This window comes from Vidua chalybeata, chromosome 6 (genome assembly GCF_026979565.1).
Source record: "Vidua chalybeata isolate OUT-0048 chromosome 6, bVidCha1 merged haplotype, whole genome shotgun sequence".
Lineage (NCBI taxonomy): Eukaryota > Metazoa > Chordata > Aves > Passeriformes > Viduidae > Vidua > Vidua chalybeata.
The window spans coordinates 50,331,516-50,353,909 of NC_071535.1; the positions used below are offsets into that span (position 1 = coordinate 50,331,516).

At 36.1% G+C, this 22,394-nt stretch overlaps 1 protein-coding gene across 11 annotated transcripts in view; it reads left to right on the forward strand.

Moving 5' to 3' along the window:
• The window catches only part of SOX6 (SRY-box transcription factor 6), a 369,094-nt gene that overhangs the window by 313,994 nt on the left and 32,706 nt on the right, over positions 1 to 22,394 (forward strand). For all 11 annotated transcript variants that reach the window (XM_053944612.1, XM_053944613.1, XM_053944608.1 and 8 more), the window contains one exon: positions 20,637 to 20,745. In XM_053944612.1, coding sequence (XP_053800587.1) covers positions 20,637 to 20,745 — 109 coding nt within the window. The remainder of the gene's footprint in view (positions 1 to 20,636; positions 20,746 to 22,394) is intronic.

Below are 22,394 nucleotides of genomic sequence, written 5' to 3' on the forward strand. Positions count from 1 at the left end.
TGCAAAGTTAGTACTTTTTCTATGGTACTGTCTCCACACTCATTGTGTTAAGTTTTGGTCTCACTGTAACTTAAGAAAGGTCCTGCCCCCCACAGCTTACAATTAGGTATGATGTAATTTACGTATTTAGATTCTATAATTAAAAATCTAGAACTGTATAGACAGGGAAAAAAGAAAGACATTGATTTACTTGAGGAACTGTTGGTATCGTCCCACTTTCTTGCAAGAATATAGGCAATTTATTCAACTCAGTGGGAGTGTATTCCATCTGTCTAATGAAGACTCTGATTCCTACAAAGAGACACTGCAAAGTGTTTTTTCCTGACTACGTCATCCTGCTCAGCCAACAAACCTTTCCCTGGGGACTTTCCAGGATGTGGAAGGACACGTTGCATAGAGACAACCTCTTTGCAGATCCATCGTTTTAGAACAGACAAGTGGCAGGTCTAAGTTAAATGCCCTGGAATAGGGAAAAGTTTCAAATACAAATCCCAGCAGTCCTCATACTTCTTACAAAACAAATGTCCTTTACACTTGACTGTGAATCTGCTCAGTTTAGTAATATACCTGTGGCTGGACATAATATATGTAAGCTATAACTTTTTTTTACATCAAGTGTTCAAAGTTAATTTCCTAAAGCCATATTTGAACACCAGTATTTTAATCTGAAAAATCTGTATTTAAAAAAAAAAAGAAAAGACAAAACAAAAGAAAAAAACCCAGTTTGATCCAGAATTTTTTGAAATTGCAATAATTTTGCAATTTCCTTTTTAGTCTTGGGGCTTATCCTAGTTACATAGACATGTGTCTTCATTTTATACCCATTGTAATATTTCCTAAATAATTTTAAAAGGAAAAGAGTGACTCAAGTAAAATTTTTTTGAAGTGGCTGCAATGCAGGAGCCTAAGTCCCACTGAACTAGCTCTGAAAATTTTACCCCAAGGCAGACAAGCAGATTTGTGGCTGCATACACAGTAACAGTCTATTTTCAGTAGAATTCAGCAGTCTTGTATCCCTCTTCAGCTCTTTTTATGATAATTTGGACAATTCAGAATTTCAGCTGATGTAATACTGCCCCCTTTTATTAGAACTGGAAAACATGCTGGACCTCAAACATTTAGTTTTTTTAGCTGGAGAAATTCTGTTTATTTATGCTGTTGCTACCAATATTTGAATTTTCATGCCAAGATAAGATAAAGGCTGACATCCATATGCATTTGTAACAAAGAATGGGGGGGAAATAGTAATGATTCCAAGCAGTATATTTTTTCAGGGTGTATTGTGTGTGGTATGTCTGGACTTCCTAGGCAGCATATCCCTTCAGGGAATTCCCTGCTATTTTTTTAAGAAGTTCAAGTTGTAGATGATTTCTGTTTTTGTACGAATGTCATGCGTGTTTGCATTGATTTTCTAAGTGTATTTAGGGACACACTGAGCATTGTCATTTTTGTTTTTCTTTTGTGAGTTCTGATCAGGAATTAGCTGCATTTTTGAATAGCTCAGTGGTTTTAGTATCTCTCAGACAAAGGTAAATATTACAAGGGATTTATGCTTTGCAGCTAGAACTTTCAGCATAGTTTGAAATTTAATTCAAAGCAGAGCATCTTGGAAAAAAAATCGCTGTGTCTCCAACCATATATTTTAAGCAGAAATGTTTCAATTATAAACTAAGAAGAAAAATTACTAATCTGACTTTGGATATAACCCTGAAGCCTGTAATGTATCACTAACTTTTGTAGATATCCCAGGAAATAAAAACAAGTCAGACATTGTACCCATGCTTAGAGAAATCTTTTATCTCATCTCTATCTAAGTAGTGAGAAAGGTTTTAGAAGCTGTGACTGCTCGTGCACAGAGGGGTCAAACACAGCCATAACATTGGTGCTCAGCTTCTGAGTTATGGGAGGAAAATACCAGCGCTAACATCAGTCCCTGCAGAAGAATACAGCCCCATTATCAAGGCCAGTTTTGTAATGGGAACCAGGTGCAGTAGACTGTGGGTATGAAATCTTGTCAAGGCTGTTCCTCCAGCCCCAGAGATAGAAATATTAAAGCTGCTCATGAATCGTTGACTTTGTCTGTAGGTACCATATGATGAGGCCTTTAATTGATCACATGCTCTTGCTCAAATGCTATTTACACCTGTGCAGTCGCACTCATGCCTATCAATGCACCTACTAAATTTATTTTTTTTAGGTTCACTTTGTATGCTGTGTGTAGAAAGACATACAAATAATGTATTTGAAATTTGCACATTAAAAATACATGTTCACTGAAACTGTGAAACTGACAGGTAAAAGACAAAAAGAATAAGTGGAAAATCTCTGGCATATGTAGGTCATCTAAATTTGCAGATAATTTAGCTTTGGTGACAGCTTATAGATCCAATTTACACTCATAGAAGAATTTTCTGTGCGACTTTTGTTTTAAAACCTTTTGCTCAATTACCTTACTTTCCAAAATTGTCTTTATAAAATTGATAGTTTGTGTATTTCAGTTCCAATGCATTAGATGTACAGTGAAATTCTTAGTCCCTCAAGTTATGTAGAGGCTTATTAAAATAAAATCTAAAGTATTTTTTATATTGATTAAATTATCAAAATTAATTGAGTGAAAAATATGCAATCTTTGCAAACTCTAAATCATGGAAATTTTACTGGACCATAAATTAAAAAAAAAAAATTGACCAGCCCAATAGTGATGTACAGATATAAGAAAATAAAAGAGAACATACCTAGACATTAGCAACCTATATGAAACATTATTATTTGAATGACTGTATACACATATATAGAGAGGCATACATGTGTATACACACATGCACACACACTGCAGAGGGTAGAAACTTTCTTTATTAGGTGAACTTTTAAAGTATTTCATGCCTTCAGTTCAATGCCAAGAATGCTTGGTAACAATATACTCTTTCCAGGAAAGAAATCAGCGCAAACTTTTGGTATCAAGAGCTATTTTTACACTTGAATATTGGCTGCTAGAGGTTTTGCCACTACCTGTGCTTAACAGCATTCTTGCTGAACACAGTTATGATTTTTTATTTCTGTTTTCAGGGCTGCTTGAAGAGGTTGTCTCACTTCAGGTTTTAGACCAAATTAATAATAGTGTTAATTATGATGATGATGATATTAGTAATAATGGGGACTTGTTCCCTTTTTTCTATTGCCTTTCCAGCTCAAGAAAAAAAAAGCCAAATTCACTGCTTCTTCCCTTGCATGGGGTATTTCATGTGAAAAGGATACAAACTTTGCTCCATTTTGGTCTTCTCCCTTAAATTTTGGAGCAACTGAAAATTCAAAATGAACAGAATTAGACTGAAGTATGTCTCAGGGATGTGTTGAAAAATTTGCACAAACCAACAAGGATATTTTTTTCCAAAAGATGATGTTCTGCCGTAAAGGATAGTGTCTTTCTGATGACTGTAACAGCATAATGACCTTCTTATATACAATACATTGCCCAAGCACTCAGGAGAATTTACAGATATATACTGAAATTTATTCTGTGTTTTTATTATGCTTCTCCACAAAACAGTAAAGATAGGTTGAAAATTATTGTTCAAACATAAATTTGCTAGAACAAGAATATATTCATTGATTTAAATTGTGGGTCAGAATGGCAGCTGCACAATCCTATCATATCACTTCCTCAATTGTCCTGAGAACTACAGAATATATTTGCATATTATTTCACACTTAGATACAAGCAGAGACAACCGCAAAAGTTACTTCCATTTTTTCCAGGCTCTGTGTACTCCTCCAAGTAAATTTGCTGCACCAAATGCACTGCCAATATAACTCTCTACTGCAGCAGATAACGTACAGCAAGGATAAATATGGATTGCTTTCCCTGATACTTCATTACATTCTAAAATTAAAAATGTCTCCTGTTTCTCAAGTGTCATTAAGCTGCATCAATAGGTATGATAAATTCAAATACACTCCCTGTTGTTTAAGGATATTTACTAAGCTGCCTGTTTGTGGGATTATACAATACTTTTTGCTGGCTTAACGGTTCTGTTCTGTTCTTCAATCTAAAGAATCAGCATGCTAACAGGTAAATTTGTCTTCGTTTATCTCATGAAAAGACTCAAGTCAATAATGTGAAACATTGTTTGCAAGTGTTTGTTTGAAATCTGATTAATGGAGTTGGACCATGCTTAGTCCTTCCTTTGTTTCTTTTCACAAATATTCATGCAAATGGGGTTTTATTTCTATGAGTGTATTTCCATTTGAACATGGACATTTGTTCACAATTAGGCATTTGCACTTTATGCCCAAAGTGCTCAACCCCTCTTAATAAGAAATGGAGGCTTTGATGCAGCACCCACTGACCAAATGAGGAATGCAGTATCAGGGAGATCTTCCAGCCCCTGATAAAGTGTCAGTGTTAATTATAGATCTTTACAGCAGCTCCCTGCAATCGGCAGCAATTTAATCTAGGGCTGCTGAAGGCCTTGCTGCACTATCCCTTACCACTGCCATCTTCTTCCTACCAGTGGTATGCCAGAGGCAGATTCATGGGTTTTTCTGTGGTGTTGAGGCTTTTGGATGCAGGGGCTGATGACTGAAGTAAAAGCTTTTTGTTACCTAGGAAGTATTTGACTTGAGAGAATTCCCAGTTGCCTTTTTTTTTTTTTTCCCAGGTAATTTAGGGCAAAATTGCATTATCATTGAGTTAGGCACTGAAACAATGTCATTTATCTTAGGTGTCCAACTACTGCATAAATGAGAAATAGGAAACCATTGAGCATTTAAGTGCATAGTTCATGCAGAGCTCTAAAAAGTTGGATAGCTAAAACAGTGACACTCATACATGTATAGAAATTGCTGAACCTCCAGGGGTAGTTTGAAAAGATAAGAAAAACTCTAATTTCTGCATTAAATGTTCACTGCACATAGCTTGTTCATCTCTAGTCACTTAATACTAACTCCACAAACAGTAGATATCTCAATTGGAAATGTGTAACAGGGTAATAAATGATACTCAACATCAGATTGCTCATATTAAAATCTTGTTCAAGTTGTAGTAAGCTGTTATAACACTACTTAAAACCTAAAGTATGCCTAACCCACAAGCTGAAATTGCCCAGTTTACATCCTGAAAATCTACAGACAACATTAATTTCCCACTATTCCACTTTTATGTCTGTGGCCTCTAACATGTTGCAAGTGCTTCTATAAGAAAGGCTAGAAAAACATATCAAATTTCTGTTCTGTTCCACTTGCTGACATTCAATAACTGAGGGAGAACATTGAGACATGGTTTTGGAAAGATCTCCTCTCTACCTCCACCCATTCCAAAGCAATTTATTAAACAGCCAGTAAGAAAAGTGGACACTTGTGGTTTAATGTCAGACCTGTGTTGATCAGTAGCTGGGTGCATGATTCCACTGTTATCTTGCCAAGGGCTTCTTGAGACAGCAGGCAGTGTGAGCATTTCTATCTCCCTGCCATTTTTTTTGCATCCTGGAGTTCAATTGTGAAGTAACAATTTCATTATATGCCTCCTATTTAGATGAATTGTCTTTTTACATACATTGAGATTCTTGCTTTGTGCATCCCACTTTTCCCATTTCTAAAACACAGGAACACTCTTGGCTGTGTTTTGAATGCTGGTACATTTGTTTTACATCCTGTTTAGAAGCCATCATTGGGAGGATGTGCATTAGAGCTGTACACAAAGTGAGTCACTGACTCACTCACATCATGTACTGTAAAACTTCTTGGTCTGTCAGAGGTTCAGCAGTTTGCCAAAATGTAATCAGCTGCCAGCTCCCTGCCAGAATTCTGCTCCTCAAGCTCTTTGAATACTACAAATAAGATTAGGTTGTATGGCTGCACTATTCCTCCCAAGGGATTCCCCATTATCAAGGGATTACCTGCATGACCTTTGCATAACTCCTGTGTTTTGCTCTCCAGTGTCACACTACAGATCACACTGTGTCATAATAATGTCTCATTGAGGAAGAGTATGCCAACTTTTACTTAGGGCTTCCATGCAGAAAGAACCTAAAACTTAGAAATACAAGGAAGACCTTTTCCTGTAGGTCTGCTCTCACCCTCTTTCATGCAAGGTTTATTTTTCCTCTTTTGCTGCAAGGAGCAGTCTGAATTGGAATGTTCACAGTTACAAACTGACCCTATATAGACTGGGGTGCCTATCAGTGTTTGCAATAACCAGCACTCTCTGCTGTGCAGGATATCCATTCCATTCAGTCCAAAAGCCACCCATAGTTTATCAGGATGTACTCACTAGCAGGGACAGGCAAAAGTAATGAACTGCAGTAGACGAAATTTGTAGTGCATGTGTGAGTTATCCTACAACGGGAGGTGATGAAGTGTACTCCTTTCTTGGTTTACCAAGTGAATTCCCTTTCTCCCCACCTATGCCATGATACTGTAGGTACCATATATGCTATAAGAACATAAAGAATCCAGTTAAAAGGGCAAGCAAGCACCCAATTTCCTGGTTTTGACCTCACTTAAGTTCTCCTAATGTAAAGCTTTTGCCATGGTAAGGATGCATCTTAGCACATGTGCCTCTGAATCAGGGACTGCTTTACTTAATCATCCTTTAACTGTTATCCCAGTGCTGCAGTATTAGGAATGCTCCTAATGTGGTGCAGCCTATGGTTTAGGTAGTGGAAGTCTCTATCATTCTCTTATCACAAGGCAGAGGGGGACATTTTCTTGCAGTGATTGCAATGATTACTACTTTGTGTCTCCTTTCCTTTTCTCCCTGCTGCTGCTCTTCCCTGTTGCTTAACTTTACCCTGCTTTTGCTGGTGCTCTTCTAGTGTCTCAAGAGAAGAGCACCTTCATTGCTGTTGTGTGTCACATCTTAACTAACTAATAGGACAGCACACAATTTCCACATTAGAATTTCCACTCATAACATCTCATGCTGTGAAGAGAGTGTTATTTCACCTCTTTTTGTTGTTTTGTGGGTATATTCTCTATGCAGCTGCATTCCTGTTGCTAAATCAGCCTTGGATTTGACTTCACAACTAAGCTAAATGCTGACCATTTTCCATAAGCAAAATACACAATTTATCATGTTTTTGATTGCTTGGAGTAGCAAAGGAATAGAGATAAAATTGAAAACTTCATTGTGAGTTATCAGTCACATTTTTTTTCTTTAATAATTCTATTTTGTAACTGATGACAGAACTCATTTAGCATCAGACCATTTTAGGCTGTGCTTTGATAGAAACCAAAGCAGTTGCAGCTCCTGAGATGAAGATCTTTAATAGATTTGAAAGGCAAGAGCTATCTCAGTCTAGCACGTTGCCTTTCCAGTGCAAAGAGCTTCTCAGCAGCTTTAGCTGCAGCTTGCTGCCTGCTCAAGGACAGAACTATTTGAGCAATTCTGCTGTAAAAGCTGCAAGGGCTTTGAAAACAAAAGCTTTTCCTTTTATTAAACTGAAACATTTCACTGTTTGATTTTTCAGCATGACCCCACAAATAGCTGAATCAGATGTTTTAAAGTTCTGTGGCCTGTTTGTGGGGACCATCAGGTCAGAAGGTGAGGTATGGGACAGAACTTCACTCCTGCATAACATGTCCCTGAGAATGCACTTTGAGTGCAGGATAAGGAATGAGAATGAGGGAGAGCACAGATAGGAATGTGAATATCCTATAGTTTAAATGGTGGATTTGCATCCAGATAGCTCCAGAGCATATAGTTCTTTCTTTGTTTTCTGGCATCATCCCTTTCAGTTCTCCTAATATATAATAATTTGAAATTCCTCTTAAGTCTCTGTTTCTAAACCCTAAGAAGCAGCAAACCTGAGCCTTGCTGTTTGCATTCTTCTGATATTAAAGCCTCCTATCCCAGCGGGGCCCTTAGCCATAGGAGAGGTTTGAGGGAGGAGGAAGAGATGTTTTTCCTTCTCAGCCGCTGTACCAGATTGGAGGGTGGGGAGGAGAGAGGGAGCAGACATAGTTTTTAATATTCAAAATGGAGGCTGGGGTGTGATTGTTGTCTGAGCCTGACATGCTGCTGCTAATCACTGTTTCCCTTAGCTGATGTGACAGTGGGGCTGGAGCTGGGTGGAGGCTGGTACCTGGTGATGAAGAGTGTCCATTCTCTCAGGGAGTCAGGGAGAGCCTTGGTTAGTCTGTTTCTGGAGAAGCTCGTACCCCAGAGACATCTTGTACTACAAAGCTAACAATACAAAGATATTTTTGTTTACGTTTAAAAACCTGTGTTACAGATTTTCAGGAAGTATTTATTTATTATTGAAATTAGCTGAGAAGGAGAATTAGCTAAACAGAGATGGATTTAGAGATCAGCACAATGCAGCAAGATTAAAAAACCCTTTCCATCTGAATTAATGAATTTCAGGCTGCTTTTCATAAACTAGTTTTTCAGAAGTCATCTGTGAAGCCTTGTATAAAGAATTTTTAAAGGTAACTTAATGGGATGGAGAAAAAGTTTAAAATTATCTACAGGGGCTGTTGCAGGAGATATTAAATATTGATTTATCTTGGAGTAAGAATCATACTAAAGAGTGAGGCTTGTAGTCAGATCAATTTATCTGGAATACAAACTATATGGCTGTATTTAGTACAATGTCAACATGAATCTTAAACAAGTAGATGTGAAAGGTTGATCATTTAATCTAAATCAATTGGCTTTCCAAATCTTCAATTAAAAAAGAAATCTGAACAGTTCAAACTGAACTTCTCCTAAATGCTTCAGGTGGTTTAAAAAATACTTCATTTAGTCAGTCATGCTGTATTATAATGCTTCTCTGTGCATCTTGTTGTAGCTAGGAACAAAAATATATAGTCCAAGACTTCTCCAAATCTTGAGCTTTTAATACTTCATACTTGAAATCCCAGTGTAAATAGTTCAAGTAATCTGGCAAATAACTCTGCAAGTAATTTTCTGCTACTTGCCACTGCCGCTGCACTGCCAAGGTTTTGGTCATAATATAAAAGTTGGCTCAGATTGTTCTTAACCACCTAAAACTGATTATGCTCTATTTTCAGGCATAAATAGATACCAGTATGCCAGCTAGTGGTACTGGCTAAAACATTTTTTCAGAGTGTATAACAGTCCATAGGTCTCCAGTAGGAAATCCTTTATCCAAACGTGACATTAAAGCAGGATGTCTCAGATAATTTAAGTGTTACATTTGCTTTTGTTTGTACTGTTTTCTTTAAACATATTCATTAGAAAAGAGCAGAGCCTTTAATGTTCCATGACTGAAAAATCCATCAAGCAGATTTATGGCAGGGGCAGTGCGGCATAACAGCCAGTGGACTGGCCTAATGTGCAGAAGTCCTGGGTTCGGCTCTCAGCTTAATCATTGACTTTCTGAGTAACCAGAAGATAATAATTTCCCCTCTCTGTGCCTGAAGATTCAGTTAACAACCTCCATTTTAGAATTATTTGAGTATTACTAATGAGCAGTGGTAAGCATTGCAATTGTCTACATATATCATAGTAAAAAGCTCCAAAATACTGATTGCTTCCCCAGAACAGTATTGTTCTCTTTCCTGTGAGACGAGCAATAAAACTTGATCATAGTTATAAAGTATACAAGTATAAAAAGGAGTAAGGAAAGTATTTGACAGGAAATTCCCTCTTACAGATTGTATTTATCCACAGAACAGCAAAGAATCTTCCACTGCACTGAGGGGATGGAATGTTCCTTCAGTGAATTGCATGAACTTTTCCATATATGTCAACTAGAGTGGGAGAATAAGGATAAGGGGAAAGAGAGAAAAAGTGCATTTTAAATGCAGAAATGTAGTAGGACCCAGCTTATGCTTATACTGAAGATAAGGTCAAAAATAGATCTTAAGTGGGACATAAGTGGATAACTTGTGGGTGAAACCACTACTTTGGAAACACCCGTTCAATGTTTGTTGTTAAGGTATAAAAGCATTTTCTAAATTGTATTGTTGCCTAGAACTGAAGAGTACTTAATCAAGATCTTATCTTGAAACTTGAGGCAAATTTTTCACAATAAAAACAAAAGGAGGTTTATAAAATCATTCTACTTTTGATGAAAAGCTAGAGAATGGATTTTTGCCAGTGGCATTAGCTATAGACTAGCAGTTTTCTCTTTATATATTGCAGCAATAAAAACACATTATTTTTTCCACCCATACATAGGTAGTAATTTTGCATTTAGGTGCAAGAGTTCCTGGATTCTGCATGGAAAAAAAAAATGCATAGCTTTCAGTTATCCTTTTAAAGTCCTCTGTCATTATTTTGATTCATGAGACATGTAAATCTCTCCCAGTGTCTAGGAAGTACAGATTTGCCTGCATTTGCGTGTGGGATATCCCAAAGAGAGACTTTATCCTACTTTATCAGTTGCCTTTTATTTTTTGCGGTTTTTTTTGGTTTGGTGAATGAGCAACCTGGTCTAATGGAAGATATCCCTGCCTGTGGCAGGGGTCTTAGAACTAGAAATAGATAATCTTTATAGTCCCTTCCAACTCAAACCATTCTCTGACTGTGAATTCATAGCCTTCATAAATCCGGATTGGGCTGCTTTTGCCTTGAGTATAAGTTTTAAAAACATAAATGATGAATAACTTAGTTCTGATTGTGTTAGGGAGATCAGTCAGTAAATATAGCAATTTCACAGATGCAGAGTTATTCCTTCACTTCAGCCAGGATATTGCAAATGCAAGGTCTTGTCTGCTCACATAGATCCTTACAGAACTGTGCTCTTGGCTGTCTATTGTTTTATTCTTAAACAAGAATAATTCTTTGTACCAGAAGGTCTTCAACCTACCTGTCTCAAAGGGAAAAAAGAATGTGATCAGTAAGAAGTATAAAGCATCTTTTTGAGCCTGGGAATAAAACTGTTTAATTCTTATTCTCAGAATCTGTGTACACATAAGAACTTCACACTTTGGCCCTGATTCAGTCAAGTGCATTTAGTCCATTCTTCATACACTCCCCTGGAGTTAAGTACTGATTATCCATGTCCTTGAGGCTTCTGTTGGATTGGAGTGAAAGTATTTGGCACCTTACAAGATTAAGGCCTATATGAGGCAGCAAGAATTTACAACTCACTGTTTTGTTTTCTTTGTTTTTTATTTGTTTGTTTTTTTTTTCCCAGTTGCATGAGGATTAAAGACAGGAGGTAGTTATATTATCACAGGCATTATGTGCATCATATTTGATATTGTAATCATGCAAACAGTAATCTTGCCTTCTTGACATAAACAGTAAGCAGCACTTTTTCCTGAGGCTGAAATAATCACAGAAAAAACATGGCAGTGATGGAGGTACAAGAGAAAAAACACTGCATAATGATGTTATTATCATTGTTTCTTTGTCACCCATGCTTGCACCTTAGTGATATGATCCTTTTCTCTCTGAAGATAACAAAAGACGCGTGAGTATAAATGGAGCAATATATAAGCAGCAATCATAAAAGGCAACCTTGAAAAAGTGTACTTAAAATCCTACCGAAAAAATCATCTTCATAAATACAGAAAAAGCCTACTTAATCTTTGTATGCATGTATGCAATTATATATTTACATCCAGCACAAGGCAGGGCATATACTTGAAAACAGTAGCATTTGGTGGGATTTTGCTAACTGCCTTGATTGCATTTCTAATTCCAAATATGAATATGAACATTTAAGCCCAAGTGTCTTTTGCATCTCCAATTTAAACTGCTTCAGGTGTCTTCCTGAACATGGGATGGAGCAGGCATGTCTGGAGGCTTGTGTTGTTTATAGAGGTAAACAAAAGGGGTGAGTACCACCAGTGACTCATTTGTGATGTCTGGGGTTAGACATCTCTACTGCCAAAGCCCTGGAGGATTTACCCTAATGGAGATACTCAAACCTACCCTTACAATATACAATACTATTCATGTTCAAAGGTTGCTGTAACAAAATGCAACTAAGTTTAGTTCCTTAATTGAAAAAATACTGGCAAATAGAGTATTTTAAATATTTGCTTTTATACTTTTCTAACTACTAACCATATGTTGAGTAGGAAAAGTTGCATTGATTGAGATCTGATAATTGATTATTGCATTATGTAGTCAAGGTTTATCAAAGTTTTTCCAGCATTATCTGAAGGTGTCCAAAACTCTGACATGTGCCTGTCTTAAGGAACAGTTGAAACAATAGACTGGAAGTATTTATGGGAACAATATCTGTCTTTTTCTTAGCTTTTATAGGTTTAAAATTAAACTTATAAATGTCCATTTATATGTGCTTAAATTTGCATATTATTCACAAAAGAACATTAGATTGCTTCTGAAGATCTTTGGTCAGTGACATGTGTGCATGTCTGTCTGGTTGTGTGTTTTCTGGACTTTAAAAAAGACCTTTATTGTCCCAACTCCCTGAGTGGATAGCAGCTGAAAGCAACAGCTTTGTGCTGTTGGGGTTTGCAGAACACCGCAATGAAATTGAAATTGGTGACTTTTCTCCCTTCTTTTTTTTTTTTTTTTTTTTTTTTTTTTTCATTCCAAAAAAATTGTTCTGCTGAAGCTAGAATAGTTTTTGCTGGTTGTTTCACTGCTGTGGCTTCCTGTTACAACTGGGTTTTCAGACTGGAATATATTACTAGGTGAATAAGAGAGAAGGAGATTCACAGCTTTGACCTAGTAACCAAATTCTGTTCTGATTCTAATGCGTGAGAATACCTTCAATGAAATTTAGTCACAAGCATAAAAATCTGGGGAAACATGCAGATATATGTAGAGAATCATGAAATTGTCCAAATTTGGTAAAAGCATTTTTGTTCATTTTTATGGCATTTGAATGGCTCCATTTTAAAATTCTTGATGAAAATGAGGCCATAACCAACATGGTCCAACCACCTGCTAAATTAAACTTAAATATAGATATACATTTATTCCTTTGTAATATTTAGCCTAGGAAAAACCCCTTTGTTTTGTCATATCCTTGCACTTTTATTCTTGTAAATCGAATGTTAGAAATTTAAATGAACATTCCAAAGGTTCATGAGTAGCTATTGAATTGCTTCCATTAGTCACTTTACAGCACAGAAAAAAACAAACCACAGTCCTGCTGTTTCCTAGTAGAAGTGGATGTCAATTGTAATTTGTGTTTGTTTTTGTCTGTCTCTCAAAAATTCACATGTATGTGTTTAATTAGAAGAAAATGTTGGAGTTTTTTAAATGGTTGTGTTCAGATTCCTTCTAATTACAAGGTAGATTATAGATTTGGTCTATATCATTTACCAGCTCTTCTTTAAATTTAGCAGTGTTACAAAAGAAAATTAACTTCTCTCCCTAGAAGGCTCCCAGTTAATCACCTGTGGAGTTGGTCAGGAGGGAAGGGAACAGCAGAGAGGACAAGGGAATTTCTCTTTGACCCAACAGTTGAACAGCTTACACTCTGGAACATGAGATTTGATTACCTTAGCATGTGTTACTACAAATGTTATTAACAGTCATAAAATTATCCAGCTTTTTTAGAAACAAGTGACAGACCAAGCTTTGGACTCTTTCTGACCCCTGGCAAATTCTACAGCATTCATAGAGAATTATGCTAAGTGTAAAGTAGTAACTCCTTTTGTTTGCTTTTCATTTACCAGCTGCTAATTTAATTGATTGTCCCTTTGTTTTTTAAGGACTAATTTCTTCTCAGCCTGTGGTGAAATTTCACAGTTTGTGTGAATTTTTTTTCCTTTTAATCTTTACCTTTTAGTCTGTATGTAATTTTACTGTAGGCTTCAGCCTGAGTTTGCTGCTGAAACAAAGAGTTAATCACAATGGTCTCAGATACTGCCATGCACGATGCCTTTGTACATGAATAAAAAGTTGGAAACCGCATGAAAGCAGTAGTTGGGTTACCACACAACTGGATATGCTTAAGTCTGAGCGCTTCATAACTCTAACTACTGGGGAGTTGCAAACTTATAAATAACCTTGCAATTGGTTAAAACCATATTAAAACCATATGAACAAAGACATAAAGCATTTGGTTAAAGGAGCTCAGTAAATGCAGTAATTCTGTTGAAAGTAATCTAACCAGGGCAGATCCATAGCTTAGGAGTGCCTGCAAGCATGGCAATAGTTATGGAGATGGCAATATTTCATGTGCAGGGGGGCATAATACTTTCCTTAGGTGGAGATTTGCTTTCTTAGATTTGCTATCAGTTCTTTTTTTTTGTCCCCTTTTAAGAAATAGTTTTGAATTGATAGACTTTCTACTAAAAGCAGGCTTCCATGCACTAAAGTCTATAAACATCTTAGTATCTGCTGAATGCTCCTGATAATCAGAGAATTCATTTAAATCCTTCTTATTTGTGCTCAAGATCAAGATGGCTACTGCTCACGCTAGCTGAGAAGAAGCTCTTGGAATTCTGATCCTTAAAACCAGGCTTCCAAAATAATTAGCTGAAGACAGTGTTTACAAGTAGGCTATATGCACTGGTATTTATTTATCTGGGGATATTTTTTTGTGGCTTTAGCCCACTGGTTTCTAGACTAGATTTTTTTCTAGACACTTGAAATTTTGATGAAATTGCAATTCTCAATTTTGACTCCAGAACCTGGCTCTTAAAAGAAGTCTCATAATGTGACAATCACTGTGAGATTCTGTTTCTGAACAACTTCAGAGTATTTTCTGCTTGTGATGGTCCTACCCATGTCACATTGTCACATGGAAGCCAGCTGAGGCTTGCCAGGCAGGCAAAGAACGTTTACTGTAAATTCCCTGTTATCTGCTTTTAACCTCTTTCTTTTCAGTTATGCTTTAAGATGGAAAAATCTATTTAAAAGGAGAATTAGTGGCTTCTCTCTCCCCACATCTTTTCAAGCAAGCTGTTTGCTTTGAGGCACTGCAATGTGATACAAATCTGTATTCTGTCGCAGGGATGCTGGTCCATGCTGTATGTTCAGAATTCAAAGATATTACTGGAGCAGTTTATGGAGGGCATAGGGGCCTTCAAAACCTGGAAGCAGCAGTATTTCAGAGTGAAAAATCACTCACTGTGCTTCTCTTGGTCCCTGAGATCATTGAATTCAGATGTTTCACTTACAGAAAAAATAAAGGGCAGGTTGTGTCAACATCATAGGTGACAGCATATCCTTCAGTCCCAAGACCTGTAAATACTTGGAAAAGGATTGTACCTTGTAATATCTTAAAATAACAGCATTCCTACATTATGTTTGCCTGCTTTGCTAATTTAATTTCTTTTGCTTTTTGGAGCAGCTCCCAGTGCTATGATATTGAAAATGAGTCCTAGGGATTCACCACAGTTCTGCAAAACCAAGGGCCATGCTTTTAATGGTAACAGTAGTGCCACTATTGTGTTTATCTCCTCTGCCATCCAAAGAATTCCAGAAGTTGCATGCCTGCACACCAGTGGGATGATTGACATTGTTGTAATAAGGTTAATGTTTAAACTTCCCACCCGTAATAACTAAAATATCCAGAGATAAGGCTGAAAGTCAATTTGTAATTATCCCTGCTGTGCCAAGACATTGCAAAAGATTTTAAGTGGAGGGTAATTTAACTTTTCAGTCCCAGCTGTTAAAAAGTAGTAAGAAGAAGGTGAAAAGATGGGGGTATTTGTATCTTGAGTTTCCAGGGAGGGGAAAAAGGAGTTGTAATTCCTCCTGTTCAAACTCGGAATAATTTTCTCCATGGTACATGAAGGGAGCAGATCACAGTTAGCAAAAAAGCTACTAGAACGTTTAGTATAGAATAATTTAATTGAAATACATTTCATCCATAAAGACAATGTGATAATTATTTGTAGTTATTCTAACTAAAGCACTGTCCTCAGAAGAAATAATATCCCTTCAGTCATATGTTCTGTGGCTTCTGTGAATGACCCATATTAATTTGATTTTTAGAAACTGCCTCTTTAAATTGATGTTGGGTAACTGCTTCCATGCTAGACTATTGAAATAAAGGTATTACATCATTGTCCAAACACGTCTACTTCAATAAAAGAATTTGTTTGCAAAAAAAGATATATATTTTAAATCTTTTACACAACGATCAGCATGCATGCCATTTTCCATTTCAGGCTAAGCATATATTTCAGATGTGGAAAAAGCAAGCATGTTGAAATAATTTGAGGCATGGGTATAGTCAGATCAGTCTTGGTAATCCAGAAGGGAGGGGTGCCCAGTGTATTATTACGTTTCATATATTATTTTTCAAGAGATGGATGCAATCAGTCATCTTCTTGCATATGGTTTGAAAAAAAAAAAGTCTCACTGGCAAGTAAACTGTTATTTAAGTACACAATCCACAGTACTACAGAAACAGTTTTGCCAAACTTGTCGAAGTATTCTCACATCCTTAAAGATGGTATAAATATCATTTATGGCAAGCAGTTTACTTCAGACTATATGGAATGCCTTCCTGCTCCCCTGATCTAAGTGTCCCAGTTTGCATTATGGCCTTTATCGCTTTGGTTTGATGGAGTGATCAGTAAAAATTTAATGACACTATAAAATAATAAAAATGTCATTAATTTACCACGGATCCTGGATGCAGTGGTTGTAAAGTTACATTAATAAACAGAATATTTTTTACAACAAAAAGCATTGTTACGTGGGAACGTATAAATAACACACATAAATTTAAGAGCAATTTTACTGTTAGCACACACATTATTATGGAATAGCCAATAAGTGTATAAAACATAGTATATAAAATTTTATGAAAATATACTGTGCACATCAAAAATTCAGCTTTTATCTAAGTGCAGAGAAAAGCCATTATTGTGTGCTTACTGTTTCATTGCTGTTCTTTCACAAGATCACAATTTTATATTTGTTTCTAGTCATTTGAAGTTTGCAGCCTTTTCAGAGGCAGGGGCTAAGGATTCCTTTTGCTTTACTCCCCGTTTCACTGAATCATTCTTTTTACCTTCCACACGTGAAGAAAGAATTGATACTTTCTGGCAGAATGTGACGGAAAACTTGCTAATTTAATGCAAAGCTAAAAATAATGCCCAAGGGGTTGCAAGGCTTGCTTGGCGACATTGGAAATAAGGGATAACTATCTAGCAGTCTATCTGTCATCACTGGGGCTGCTCCATCACTGACTGTGATAATATGTGAATATGATGGATGCCACAGCCTTGTGGCTCATAACATTTAACATTCATCAGCTCTCACTAACGGGGGCTTTATAATTTAAATATCTTTATTTAATATGCAACATCTACCTCATACATCATAATTTCAAAGCACTTAGAGAACCAACAGTCCTGCAAGACAGTTGAGCAGACTTTAATTTTTTCAATAACTTTTACGTTTTCTGCATGTTTGTGACTGACAACGCATAAATAAGTGCCTAATCATATCACAGAATGAAAAATTTAGGTTTGGCTGCTAAGAAGATTCTTTTTTCTCTTTTTTTCATTTTGAAGAAAACATTATTTTTACTACGTGTTCAAAGTATAAAGAAGCACAAAGGATCTGATTTGTGTTGGGAAGTGCTTTTAGTTTCCTAATGCAAACTCCAACTGACTGTGTTGCTCTTGTCATGAGAAGGGGTTGTCTGTGTCATATCCTAAAACTTTTTTGCTGAGATTTAAAGGGAAAAAATTAAAGTAACTCTACAATATAAGCTCCATAGCCAGCACAAAAATAAGAAAAAAAAATCTATTTAAAATAGGGGTCAAAAGTGCTTTTCACAGGGGAGAAAACACCTGCACTGTCCATAGCAGTGCACTTTATAACAAACTCACCAAAATTTTCTGCTAATGGAGGTTAGGCAGGCAGCAACAGATCCATTAGTAGCTGTACATGTGTGCAGATGTAATGCGTGTGTAGGTAACATATTTGTTTGTGCAGCTATGTATAACCATTTATTTTTAATGAAGGGATGTCTTTTTTTTTTTTAATCTAGGAAGATGAAGTAGAGAATCAATCTTCCTCTCAGTCATCTTAGGGGAAACATGTACTTTTAAAAGATTTTTAGTCTATTTTCTTTAGGATGAGTTCAAGATGGGGACAAAGACAAATCCCACTGAAAATTATTTGAGCTTAGTGTAGGACAAGTTTCTTCTCTTATAATAAATGTCATATGAATTTGTTGTCTTTCATGGAATTGTAAAGGCATGTTCTAGATAAAAGCATTTTTAGTATTAAGGAAGATTTTCCTATTTTTTAAAGTCTTCTGAATTTGTGTAAACCCAATGCAAATATTGACCATTTTTTCTATCACTATGATGATTATTTTCAGTAAAAAAGCAAGAAAAGGAATTAATGTAAAAGGCATTTCAAAGACCTAAATATATCTATCTTTGTTAAAGCATCTCATGAATTATGAGGGGGTTATAAAATAACTATAAATACAGCTCCTTTGTTTGACAAGAGCAGGTATTTTTATGGCATAAGTGCTTTCATTTAAGTGATTCTGAACCTCATACAATTTTCCCTTTTCTCCTTCCATGTCAAAATATTGATGTTCTTGCAGAAACTTTTTCTTTTTCCCTTTTTTTTTTTTTTTTTTGGTTTCTTTTTTTTTTTTGGTTTTTTTTTTTAGTTTTTTTTTTTTTTTTGTAAGAGTATATTTTCTGGTAAAATCAAAGAGAATGAATGACTAGAAAGATATTCCAAATGTGCATATTGATATGTGCTGGATCTGTTGATTTTTATAGAAGAAAGGTATTTCTCCTTTTTCTGAAATACTGCAGGTGCTGTATTAATGTCCTTTAAAAAAAAAAAAAAGCTTTTAGTGCAAATATTTTGAAAGAGAAAATAAATGTGCCAAAAGCTGTTTTCTTAGCACTGATCTTTGTTTTTATCTCAACTGCAAATCAGCCCATTGCAATGGAACACAGTGTCCTTGATAAACTTATTTTTCATTCTCTCTACAAGTAAGACAGATCCCATCCTGATGATTCAAGTGTATTGTTACATTGCACAACATTTTTCAGCAAAAAATTGGGCCTCTAGTATTGTAGTGCCTTTCTACAGTCAAATTTTATTTGTAACTCTTTCTCTTCTCTTGAGTTCCTTTGTGTATATAAGCTCCTTCTTCAATCATGGATTTTACAGAAGAAAACAAGTAATTAACCAAATACAAAATGCAGTTGCTTTGTCTGACAAATGGGAGATTCTGAGGAACTTTTAGAAATGCATTTAGTACCTGAAATGCCTCAGCTGCATGTTGTGGCAAATCCAGTGTCAGACTGAGCTTTCTTTTCCTCTGCAAATTAAACAGAGAATCATTTTTAAAAATCCATGGCTGAAGGAACTGAAAACATGAGGAATCAGAACATTCCTCCCTTTTCCTGATGGGGTTTTGTGGCTGAAACACAACGACAATAGAAAAATAATAATATTGGAAAGCAGGAGTAGTTGGAGGTGGAGCAAATGAGGAGACAAGGCCGTGTTTTGTCCTGAAGAACATTTCCAAGTTTCTACCATCTTTTGGGAGAGATTTTCCCAATGTTTTCTCCTCGTGTCTAGCAGGCACAGCACAGAACTAGGTCATTGAACAATAGACTGAACAGCAGTCAGCACTCTACTCCTGCATAATGCATTAAGTATAACATGGAGAAACGGTTCGTGGAGCTGAAAGCTGGTATTTCAAGTCTCTAAATTCAAGCTGACATGACATTTAATATTGTTTCATAGTAATGAACAACAAGGTCTCATTCATTCACAAGTACAACATAATGCCAAGTTTAATCTGAAGAGGTAACAACAAGGCAAGAGGGAAAACATGCTATGTTCCTTCAAATGAGAATGCTAAATTAATGATAACCATTGAACACTCTGCCACTGATACACAGCACTACAGAGACCACTATTGAGAGACAATATTACACTGCCTTTAGAGCAGCCTTGTCCAGGAGTGAGTGAGGAACTGGGTTCATGTATAAAATACCTTTCAGTTTCCACTTTCTGGTTCCAGGTTTCCTATGGAGGTCTCCAGCTCTCAAAAGCTTTCTTTTTTTTTTTTTTTTTTTTTTTTTTTTTTTTTTTTTTTTCCCTGAGAGTGGGCATTGATTTTCCTTGTTTTCTTTTTTCCTTTATTGTCTTCTTACATTCCCTATTCACTGAGTTACAACTTAAATTTCTAGACAAAATAATATTGGTTCTGTCCTCTATTATTCCTTATTTCAAATATTTGTCTTTGAAAATCTCTGCATAAAATTCAGACTTGTGTTTTCACAGAGGTATGAATGCAAAGTTAAATCTCAGAGTGGGGAAAAAGTGCTTTTTTTTCATTAAAATACCAGTGCATTTTAATACAAACTCTTCTTTCAGCTTCTGAATTTTCATGTTTCCCAAATGCCGATTGTCTTTTTCAGTTTAAGCTGGAAAATAAGTGGTAAGGCAAAGTGAGCAGCATCGATCAGCACTGTGTGCTGCCAAGAGTGTTTTGTATTTGCATGTACAATCGTTTATGCATTATGGCACTGCAGATCAAAATAATCTCAAAGTTTCTGTATATGTTTCACATTTAAAACTGATTTTCATAAATGCAAACATTCAGAATCTGTAAAAAAAAAGAAAAAAGAAAAAAATTGTCCCTGAGCTAAAATTCTAATTAGATGCATTCATTATTTGTTCAGATTTAAAAAATAAGGCATGTATCGATGCATATCCATATGTACTGGCATATTATGCAAACTTTCCTATATGGAGCATTAAGAGTCCTTCTGTTCTTTTCCAGGAAAGAGCAAGGTTTGAAAATTTAGGCCCGCAGTTAACAGGGAAACCCAATGAAGATGGAAAAATTGGTCCTGGTGTCATTGATCTTACAAGGCCAGAAGATGCAGAAGGTGAGTTGAAATTTTGACCATGAGCTATTGAACACTGCACCACAGGATGATGTGGCTGAAATACTGCCAGTGTCATAAGTACTGCCATTCGAGGGTAACACTTGATCGATTTCTGTCTGTGAGATTTCAGTAAATCCATAACAAAGTGTGGAGACATGAAGAGGACTGTGTAACCCTTTTAGCTCTTCTGCAAGACAACTGTCTTTTCCCCAAGCAGCTGCCAAATAAGTGTTTGTATTTTATACTCTTACTAAAATTTTAGGAAATACTGAGAAAATTATCTCAGGAAGGATAAATATTCCCCCTTTTTTTAGTGTTTAGCAGTTTTGAAGAAGGTTAGAGTGTTCTCAGAAATCTACCCATCGTGCACCACCTATCGAGACTTACCAAGCAGAATTCCATTCATAGGCAGCTATCAAATGATAATGGAAAAATACTTCACATTTTCTGTATGAAAAGGTCTTTTTCATTATATAAGCCTTCAGTGCACTCATTTCAGTGAGAGTTTTATGTATATATCTATATGTTTCAAGCCCCAGGTGGAAGTCAGTGTTCATCAGGACAGAGCTGAGTTTCTAGCAGGATTACCACATATGCTCTGGAAGTGAATGTCACTGGGATCCTCTCTATCCTATGGCACATGTACATATGTAGGAGCCCTACCTTTCAGAAGATTAATGTACTATTCAGATAAAATATTATGCAAGATTTTGCCCCCCTCAATTTACTTCTGTTTGAGAATAATTTTGCCCTTTTAAAACTGGGGAAATTCTAGTTATGGCTTAAGAAGGTTAAAATACCTCTGAATTTTTCCATTAACATCCAAACATCTGACAAATCCAAAGTCTGCTTTTTTCCTTGGATCAAAAGAATAGAACCAGTAAACTTTTGGGAGCTATTATTTATGAGCTTCATTTATTCATCCTTAATACAATTTGATTGGCCACTGTTGTATCATCTGTAAACAGAAAAAAAACAAACAGAATGTAGGCAAAAAAAAAATTAACTTTCAGATGGGTGTTTTGCAATGATTTTTTTTTTTTTTTTTAAAGTAATCAGGAGATACATGGACTTTCCAAAGCACTTTTTGACCAATCAGTTATTTATAAAGAAGCATTAATCCAGCAGCAATATTTCATATTTCAACATGTTGAAGAATATTTTTTTTTGGTCAGTTTGGGTGAAAAGTTGCAAGGGGATATTTACAGATACACAGTGACTGGTTTAGATGACATCAGGCCTCTGACCCCATTATTGGTTTCGCTAATTTCTTTCAATTCATCCATTTTCTTCCTAGTGTCCTTAATTTAGTGTCTTGATACCCCTTGTGGCACTGGCAGCCTGCCCAGTTACTGGATAGTGCAGAGAGAAGCTTTGCCATATGTAACCCAAGCTACAGTGATGTGTGCCAGTTTAAGGACAGTGTGCATGTCTTTCTAGAGCTGCTGAAGGGGGCACTTTGAGGCATGGTGCCTTGCCACATTAGAAATACGAGTTCATGAATGGATTCAGATTTCCAGAATTTGTTTAGCAGCCAAGAGGTATCTCTGGAAAAGACATGCTGGGTTCATAGTGCTGCTGATCAGGAAAAAAAAAAAAAACAAAACATTAGCAGGAGTCCTAAACTGAGTTGCTTATTTGTCCTTCTC